We start from the raw sequence: 9,497 nt of genomic DNA, 5'->3' as shown, positions 1-9,497 counted from the left end.
CAAAACATTTATTATATCTCTAAATATACATCAAATGCATTTAAATACATAATCAATCTATATTAAAAAATTAATAGCTGCCAAATTATTTGGAATATGTATTTTTGTTTTCAGGACTGTTCTATAATGCTTATTACTTGACTATTAAATGTATAAGCCAAAGCTATTCTGACAATTTAATACATTCCACAAAAGTTTGCATGATTCTCTCAGTATAATCTATCAAGATATTTTTGACTCATATAGGGCTGTGATCTCCATATGGCATTTTCTTTTTGCACCTCTCTTAGTGTGCGGAGCCTAGGGAAGTGCTTTTTTTCTTTCCCTTTATTGTCTTGAATGGGTTAGTTTATTACATTTATGTTTAATGTGTTTTTTTTAAAATTATTACATTTAAACTTCTAGAAATTTTTTATTCCAAAAATTTGTGTAGAATTACCATTGAAGTTTTTTTTTTTAAAAAAGCAAGACTTTAGTTTCTTTTGTATGCACCCAGCAAACTTCTTAACTGGGACCTATTAATTCTTCATAGTTTGGCTGGACATGAATATTGTAACCTTAAAGATGACTTAAATAGCTGATAAAAAAATTTATCAAAAAACCATGTGCTTCCAAACAACTTCACATCTTAGCAAATGTAACTTATGAATTTTAAAACTTGCATCAAGCTGATATTAATGCCTATATATTTAGAGAGGTTGTGTTTATGTAAACACAGTTAACTCATACCACTCAAAACATCGCAATTGTGAGTTAGTTCGATGCTAATAACTTTTAGTGTGCCGTTATATAGGTGTATTTAAGATAAGAGCCACAAATAATTAATGTCACAATATGGTTTGGTCCAAATTACAACATCGATAACTAGATGGGAAAAATCTGATAAGATTTTGTATGTTATAAATTTAAAAATATTCTTAGAATTGATGACAAAAGGGTTTTTGAGCTATGTCAGCCTCCTTCTTAGAGAAGAATATGTAATTTTTTTTGTGAAATATATTAAATTGCAAATAAGATTCAGCTTATACCTTTTAATGTTGGGCATACATTGTGCTTTTAACAAATCATCAAAAATTTTATCTAAGCACTAACACTAAGTAATATTCTTATCAGGGACAAATGTGAAAAAAATAATAATTTTAAGCACAAACTTTATACATACCCTTTAGCAGAATTTACGGGGTGAATTTGCTGTACTGTCTTCATAAAACCAAATTTGTCTGCAATTTCAATACAGTCTGACAGAATTATTAAAATTCAGCTGATTCTGATATAGTAGCAAAATTTGCAAATATGAAGTCTTTAAAAATTATACAATGATACCAAAAAAGGAAATAAATCCCTATGGAATTAAGCTTGTACAAGCAACAGAAAAAAAGAACTTGACTTTTTGCTCTTTGTGGTGCTCTCTCAAATCAGTTTTTTTTTATTCAAAACAAGTTTGGATATATATTTTTTTTTTTTTAAAAAAGAGTCCTAGCAATTGTAACCCCCCACCATTTTTTTGCTTTTTAAAAATAAAATGAAAACTTAGATAAGAAATAATCTGGGGGTTTCTACTACAGGGTATATATAAATATATACATAATTTTTAAAAAGTTAAAAACAATTGTAGTATATTAGATAACTTTTATGTTTTATATTTAAAAATATATTTAAATTTGAAAGAAAACAGTTAAAAATATTTTGCGACTCATCTAATTTATATTCAATTGCAGAATGATTCTATATTAAAAGTTTTGTATTATCTCAGTTCTATGAAATCTGAATAAATTTTATTATTCATTTTTTTAGTTTAATAATTTATAAATAGTTTTCAGATTTGTTTTTCTTCATATTCATTCTAGTTTTATTTTAAAATAGTATATTTACAATGTAATATAAACCATACTAAATTCAATAAATATTTCAAAAAATATTGATTTTTGAACATTTTAATTATCAACTAAATGAAATTAAATTTTTGTATTTAAAATGCATGTTCCTTTATGCATTCAGATTGTTCTAAAACTGAAGCTTAGCTTCATTAGCATAGAGCTTTTTTCTAGCCTCAAATACGAAATTTGAATGTTAAAGTGACTGAGGAAAAGTTTTTTTTTCGTTAACTAGTGGCATTAATAGTTAAATTTTATTAAACAGTAAAATAGTAATAGCAACATTTAACTGCGGTTATTATAACAAGAGAAATTTAAACATTCTAAAAGCGTTAAGTTATAAATAATTAAATTTTTTTTTTACTAAAATTTGTTACCTACTTAAACAATTATCTAAAATTTTATTGTCTATACAACACTAAATATGTCATATTATGTAGAATACAATGCAATGCTATAAAAAGCAATTAAAAATTCCATTTTTATATTGCTTTGCATATTATAAAAGAGTAGATATATGCAACACATTTAAAAAAAATTGGTATCTATAAAATATCAGAACAATGAAAATATCAAATAGCTAATTATGGTCATCAGATGCTCGAATGAGATATTGAAAATAACATTTAAAACTTTAGATATGATAGTTCAAAAAATTAAATCTTTTAATCTACTTGACGGGATATCTTATTAACCATTAAAATTCATCAGGTTGTTGAAATAAATAATTTTTGTCCAAAATTCAATCAAGTTGCTCAATGTTTTTTTAAATAAAAATAGCAATAAATAATCAATTATTTTTTAAAAAAATTTTCCAATTCCCTAAGAACTAAAAAATTTTGCAGGTTTTATGTTCTTTGGGCTTGGTATCCATTTATTTTCTTGTAAATGAGACCAAATTTATTTTTAAGACACTCTAGGAAGACCCCTTAAGCAGTAAGTTTTATCATAAGAAAAATATATAAATGTCTTTTAGAATTATTGCTCTACTTTGTGAGAAACTCTAATTAAATATTAGTTTACTTTATTGCACACAATTTTCGATGTATTTTTATTATTATTATTATTTATTTTTTTTACAAAATAGTAACCTGATTATCCTTGCCAATCTACATAAATTCATTTTTTAAGCTTCATAATTATGCGTATTACTTAATTATTATTGATTTAATTAAATAAATTACTGTACTTTAAGTACAAAGCTCTTATTTGTTTTTTGTTTGGGTTTTTTTAAACCATCATTTAACAAAAATGTAGAAGTTGAAAATATTATCACCTTCTCTAAGGAGACATATCAGCATTTTCAAATAAAAATTCTTTGGACAAAGAACTGGCAACAGGTTTTTGTTTAGATTTTTCTATACTTCTGGCATCAGGAGCAGTAGGCTCCCTCTCTAGTGATCCCCATGTTGTTGGCTGAGGGGAGCCTGCTTTCAATAGAGTGGCTGTTGGTGAAGAAGCATCAAGCTTGCTGTGGCCAACACCATATGTAAGATACATAGACAAACCTACAATAACACAGTGACAAATTTAAATTTAAAAATGCTTGCTGTTCTGAATGAGGGGGAAAAAATACTTCCTGTAAGAATCAGACTTAACTATTGTGCTGGCAAGAAAGCAATTTCAGTTTTTAGTGTGACTTAAAACTTAAGTTTTTCTATACAAAAAATAAATTTTAATCAGTCAAATATTTTCCATTCTACTCGATGACATTTTGCTAACTTTCTGGTAACGTCATGATCACACGGTCATAAAACTTTGGGTCCTTATCGGAAAATCTCAACCCATTGCGATTTGAGGTCATCATTATTACTAACATTTTTTACATTTAAAATTTTTTGCAAACTTTTAAAATAAATGACTAATAGTGCATGGTTAGTGCTGTGTGAAGGACATATTTCTTTCTAACCAAGCTTCAATATTTTCGTACATGTTGCTAAAGATGTGAGAGGCCTTGCATTGCTTAGCTAAACAAGATTCCTTTTTGATCCCCTATATAGCCCCAGCCTTGCACTATTGGATTATCATTTGTTTCAAAGTTTACTAAGATTTTAAATAGTATAAAATTCAACGATAATGATGACCTTAAATTAAACTTGGTCAAATTTTTTGCTGGTAAGGACCATAAGTTCTATGAGCATGGAGTTTACCAGAAAGATAGCAAAAGGTCATCAAATAGAATGAAAGATGTTTGACTGATTAAGTTTATTTTTTGTCTAGAAAAAAATTCGTTTTGCACTAAGCCGAAATTACTTTCTTGCCAATTCAATACAGTGAGAGTGATATAAGTATCAGAAATGTTATTACAATAAGTAGAATGATATTCAGTTTTTAGAATTTTAAAAAAAGAAAAAATGTCTTTTTTCAAGGCTTGAAATTAATGGCAACCTGTTGGTCCAGGACTTGATATTTGACTTGGTTTATCTTAAAATTGTCATTGGTCCTTGATTCAGCAATTGATGTAAAAGAATGATATGCTCTCTTGGTTTTTTTCATTTTCAGTTTTGTGGTTTCATACTGATTAGTTATATTTTTTACTTCTAAACAAGTGACTAAATTTTCTTAACGTCTAACCCTTTCTTTTTTTATCTCATACATCACCCTCAAATGTAATTTCCTTACCCGTGTAGTGAAATAACACTGAAAGTACCTGATGATTGTTGTAGCTACAAATAATTTTGTTTGCTATATCTCCATGGGTGCCACTCTTCAGTCCTGGGGACTGAAATCAGTCTTGAGAAAAATCAATGGACTAATAAATTCTATCAATTAAATTTCCTTTTTTTTCTCATTAGAAATTTAAAAATTATTTTGGTCAAAATAAAAAAGTAATATTATATCTTAATGAAAACATATAATATGGTAATGATATGTCAGGACTTTTATTTATCTTCTTTTTGTCAGCTTCACTAAATCTTATTCTTAAAGTCTTGACAAATTGGATTGGTTGAACTTCATCTATTTGTGTAATTAAATTTGTACTATTGCTGAATCTAAATCTGGTCGAGTTTGCTTCCCCCACCCTAACCTATTGTCAAGCTGGCCAAAGTTAAATCCAGATTATTTTTTTAAAAAGGAAAGAAATTATAGTGCTAAAATAAAAAGTAAGTAACGGTAAAGTGAAAAATAGAGATATGAATGGTTTCAGGTTGTTCAGTAATAGTTGTAAAAAAATATACAAGGTTAGCTGTTATTTTTGTTTTGTTTGGTAAAAAAACCTAAAATAATGAAAAAAAATTTTAGAAAAAATAATCAAATGATTGATTTAATATGTAGGCTATTATCGAGGAAAGGTAAATTTTGGTGTCAGTGAGCTATAAATTTATAAAAGTTTGGTAAACAACGCTAGATAGTATTATTCGGTCAAAAAATAAGTTCAGTCTTTAAATTTTTTTAGAGTGGCACCCTTGTATATCTCCCATTAATGTTCTTAGACGATTTTTTAAAATTTGTCTAAATCAATTTCATACTTTGATTGGATACGACTTTACCTATGTTTTAAGTCAGTGTCACTATTTAACTAATCATTTGACTCCTTACTATAAATTTAAAATGCATTTGTTTTGATAATTATTATTTTTATTTTGAACAATAATGACTCAGTGGTTAAAGGAACTGAGGTGTCATTACGAAAGACAGGGTTGGAAACGTCATTGGTGGCTTGAGGGCCACCCTACTTGCGTGAGAAGTAAAGGTAACCTGTAAAATGGCCACCTTTGGTTCATCTAACTTGTCCTTAATAAACTTTTATTTTAGAATTATAAGAAAATTATTTTAATCGTGTTTTCTGAAAATAATAAACATTTTTGAGCTGTTCCATCTCATTTTAAAAATCAGCATTTTTTTTTTTTTTAATATTGGGAAAACATATATTTTTATTACCATTTAAATAAGTAAAACATCATTTTTCAATTTTACTTTTTAAGAGATTTCTACAAATGTTGATTTTGCATTTTGTTGAGAATAATACGAAATGAAATGAAGAAATGTAACTCTCTGTTCACAGAAGTGATTTCAGAATTAATATTTCCTTTTTGAAAGAATATGGCCTGTAAGTTTAATTTTTTTTCAATAAACACGAAAATATTTGTGGGTAAAAATAAATATTGCCTTTATTCTTAGAATGTATCAATTTATTCAACAGTTAGATACTTACCCACAGCTACCCAAACTAACAGTCTCAACCATGTAGCTGCTTTGAGATTGACTATGAGAACAGCATTGACAAGTATACTTAATGCGGGAATCAATGGAACCAATGGTACCTGTAAAAATAATTAACATTGTTTAATTGATAAAACCTAACTAATGCAAAAATCTAAGGATGGTATTGCAGTTTTCCATTGTTGTCGATACATTTTTATGGGACCGATAATTACATGGTAGAATCCAGTTTTTCCACAGTAATTCCCATATTTTTTTTTTTTTTTTGTCATCATAAAATTAATAAGTGTCATAAAGGTACCATTTTCCTATAAAATATTTTTGTATCCCAAATTTAAAAGTAAACCTGTAGTATTTATTTTTCTTCTTTTACTCTGCTATTATTACCTTTTTGAGTGTTTTCTAAATCAAAACTAAAAGGTTTCTTTATTTTAATGTAATTCTATGATATTTCCTTATTACATTGCATTTTAGGATAAACTTATTTGAATTGGTCGGTGTCTTAACTTATTAACCGTTTTACAATGTTTTTATATATATTTTTTATATTTAGGGATATAATTTTTTTTTTTTTGTAAATTACTTTAATGTGTATTATACATTTTTAGAACTTAATGATCCACTTCATGCATTATATGAAGCATGCACAAATTATATTTAATATATCACCTCATTTGATTAGACAAAAATATTAAACTCATTAAATTTGTTATAATAATAATTTTTAAATTTTCGTTTAAAAAAATAATTACTAAGCAAAATTATTTATGTTTACTAATAGATCTTAATAGGATAATAAGGGAAATAGAATGACATGAGATCTTTCAAACTATTTACCAATCAAAATTACGCGGCAAGATAGGGCCTTCGAAAACGGGTCTGAGTGTTCAAAATATGGGCTAACGATAATTTGAAAAATATACTCCCAGTAGTTTTACCAAGCGAACTGGTGAAAGTTTGAGCACTATAATGCTGTATTCATTTGTGTAATTCTCAATATTTGCTGGAATAATGGCAATAAAAAGCTTTTTTCTCAAACCCATACAACTGGATTATCAAAAAGTAATCCCAGGTAAAAAATTAGTATAAAATTTTTTTTTGTATGGAAAACAATAAAAATTTTAGAATAATCTCAATTGATGGAATTTTATATGACTAGCTCTGAAGTAAGAACTATAGTTCAAATAGTTACCAAGAAGTGAACATTTAAAAATAATACTTTTCTAAAATTGATTGCTCAGCCGATTTCCGTCAATTTTTAGAATCTGTCATTTGAAATGACTTAAGGTTTAAAAATTTGCATTGCTTTCAATTCAAAATTGTTGTTTATTAAAAGCACTTTTGTTTTACATGTTATAAATTGTTTTCGAATAAATCAGGTGATGAGTTGGAGTTTATGATGAATGGAGTTCATGATTTTTTATTGAAAAGTAATATGTTTTCACGAAAGTAAAGAAAAAATAAAACACTACCAAGAATTAAAAATTAGTTGAATAATCCTATAAACACTTTTAAAATGTTTCGAAACAATACCACATTGTCTATTCAAACAAAGAGACTGTCTTCCTATGACGTGTCTTCACTGTATTTGGATTCTAATTTATTGTATTTTTCTTATTATTTAAATTGTATTCTTAGATAACTCAGCGTTCCCACGGGTCAGGGAAAACCTGGAATTGTCAGGGAATTTTATTTTAACTCTAAAAATCAGGGAAAGTTGCAATTTTTTTTACAAAAATCTAGAATGTTCCTAGAAAATAACTAGTCTTAAAATTGTCAGTAACAGTAATCAGTTATTGAGATTAGAGTTAAAAAATTCTAACATCTATTGCAATTATTTGTTATAAACATTTCACATTTTAGTCAAACTGAAATGTTTTTTTTTTCAATGCCCACCTGTGTTAACATCCGGCAATACAGGGCAATTTTGTTGGTATCTCTTTCAGGGGCACCATATTAGGTAGGCCAACGTCGCTCCCACAGTGAGGACAGATAGTATGGAGAAGTAAAGAACACCCATGCCTTGCCCGGGATTCGAACCCAGAACCTTTCTGGTGCAAGGACAGTTCCCTGCCCCCTACACAGGCCGGCCGGCAGTCAAACTGAAATGTTCCTTTACTAATTTAATAATATTTTTTTTACACAGAAAATCTAATATTTCACATTACAAGTAAAATAATCAAAGCTTTCTGATGAAAATGTGGTCCGGATTTTCATTGAAATTTACGTTGTATTCCTAGAAAAGTCAGGGAATTTTTTTCTTCTGAAATTGAGTGGGAACCCTGTAACTATTTAAATAATAAGAGAAATTTAATTATTCAAAAGTGTAAATATATTTTGTTTTTATTTATTTTATCTTTATACCGTTAAAATTTCAATCCAAATCGCAAAAGCTTTTTCATTGTTTTGTTTTCAATTGAAAGGTGCACTATATATTTGTGGCTAACCTCAATTTTATGTTCCAGCAAAAAAAGGTTCTTTTTTTGGTTATGTTGTTTTTTTCCTTAAAAGCGACTATACTGCCTCAAAACAGTTATTGTGTATTCAGTGTAACAGAATCAAACTATTTTATTAACTAAATCCTATGCAGGAATAACGGAAATAAAAATAGTAAAATAAAAATTTAAAATTTTTTTTTCTTCAATTGGACTAAAAAGGAGAATATATTTTATTTTTGTACATTTTATTTATGTCATATAACTAATTAATTGTTGTATAATTAATTAATAGTAACTTAAATTTTACTACTTATGAAATAATTTACAATTGTATTGGCATCAGCTACAGAATTCTAGTTAAAGTTTGAGCACTCTAATTTGCTGGAAAATAGTTGAAATTTCCATTGACATTAAATTCTATTTGGAAATGCAATTCTGCTTATAACGTCGAGGACATGGTTAAAACTTATTTTGTTATCAGGCACAGAACTCCAATTGAAATTTGAGCACTCTTGTATTTATTTATTTTTTTAAATTTTTAATCTGGTAAAGGATTAAGAATCTTTTGTGTTGTGATCCAGAAATAATTAAAACTTGTATCGACCTCAGATACCGAGTTCTAGTAGAGATTTGAATGCTCTTGCTGATCAGAAAGTAGTTGTGCCTCACAGGTTTGATAAAGAATTAATAAAAACGTAGTATTAATATTTAAAAAAAAAAAGGTAAGTTCTACCCAGGGACTAAATAGGGGGAAAGTATTCGCGGCATGTGCTCTGAATCATAATAGAAAACAAGATTTGTAAGAACAAATATTTGTAAAGAAACGAATGATTATGATTATTTAATCTTTAGAATTCCATAAAAAAAACGACTTCTAATCAGTTTTACACATAATTGGCCAATCTTAGTTAACACTAGAAAGACTGAAGCTTAGTATGTACAGTCCGCAAAAAAAAAAACGAATCACCCTGAATAACTTTCGTTCTAATGATCGGATTTTCACGAACTAAGTGTCAATCTT

The 9,497-nt window shown here is 27.5% G+C and overlaps 1 protein-coding gene across 2 annotated transcripts in view; it reads right to left on the bottom strand.

The window, feature by feature from the left end:
* Positions 1-3,029: 3,029 nt before the first annotated feature.
* LOC107446840 (cationic amino acid transporter 4) overlaps positions 3,030-9,497 on the bottom strand; it is a 39,061-nt gene continuing 32,593 nt past the window's right edge. For both annotated transcript variants that reach the window (XM_043053795.3, XM_016061612.4), the window contains exons 3-4: positions 6,031-6,139; positions 3,030-3,382 (exon numbers count right to left, since the gene is read on the bottom strand). In XM_043053795.3, the coding sequence (XP_042909729.2) occupies positions 3,156-3,382; positions 6,031-6,139 (336 nt within the window). In that variant the 3' untranslated portion in view covers positions 3,030-3,155. The remainder of the gene's footprint in view (positions 3,383-6,030; positions 6,140-9,497) is intronic.

This window comes from Parasteatoda tepidariorum, chromosome 8 (assembly GCF_982258835.1).
Source record: "Parasteatoda tepidariorum strain Cologne lab strain chromosome 8, Ptep-v5.0, whole genome shotgun sequence".
In the NCBI taxonomy this organism is placed as follows: domain Eukaryota; kingdom Metazoa; phylum Arthropoda; class Arachnida; order Araneae; family Theridiidae; genus Parasteatoda; species Parasteatoda tepidariorum.
The sequence above is the reverse complement of the archived record's forward strand: the minus strand, read 5'-3'. Positions and strand labels throughout refer to the sequence as shown.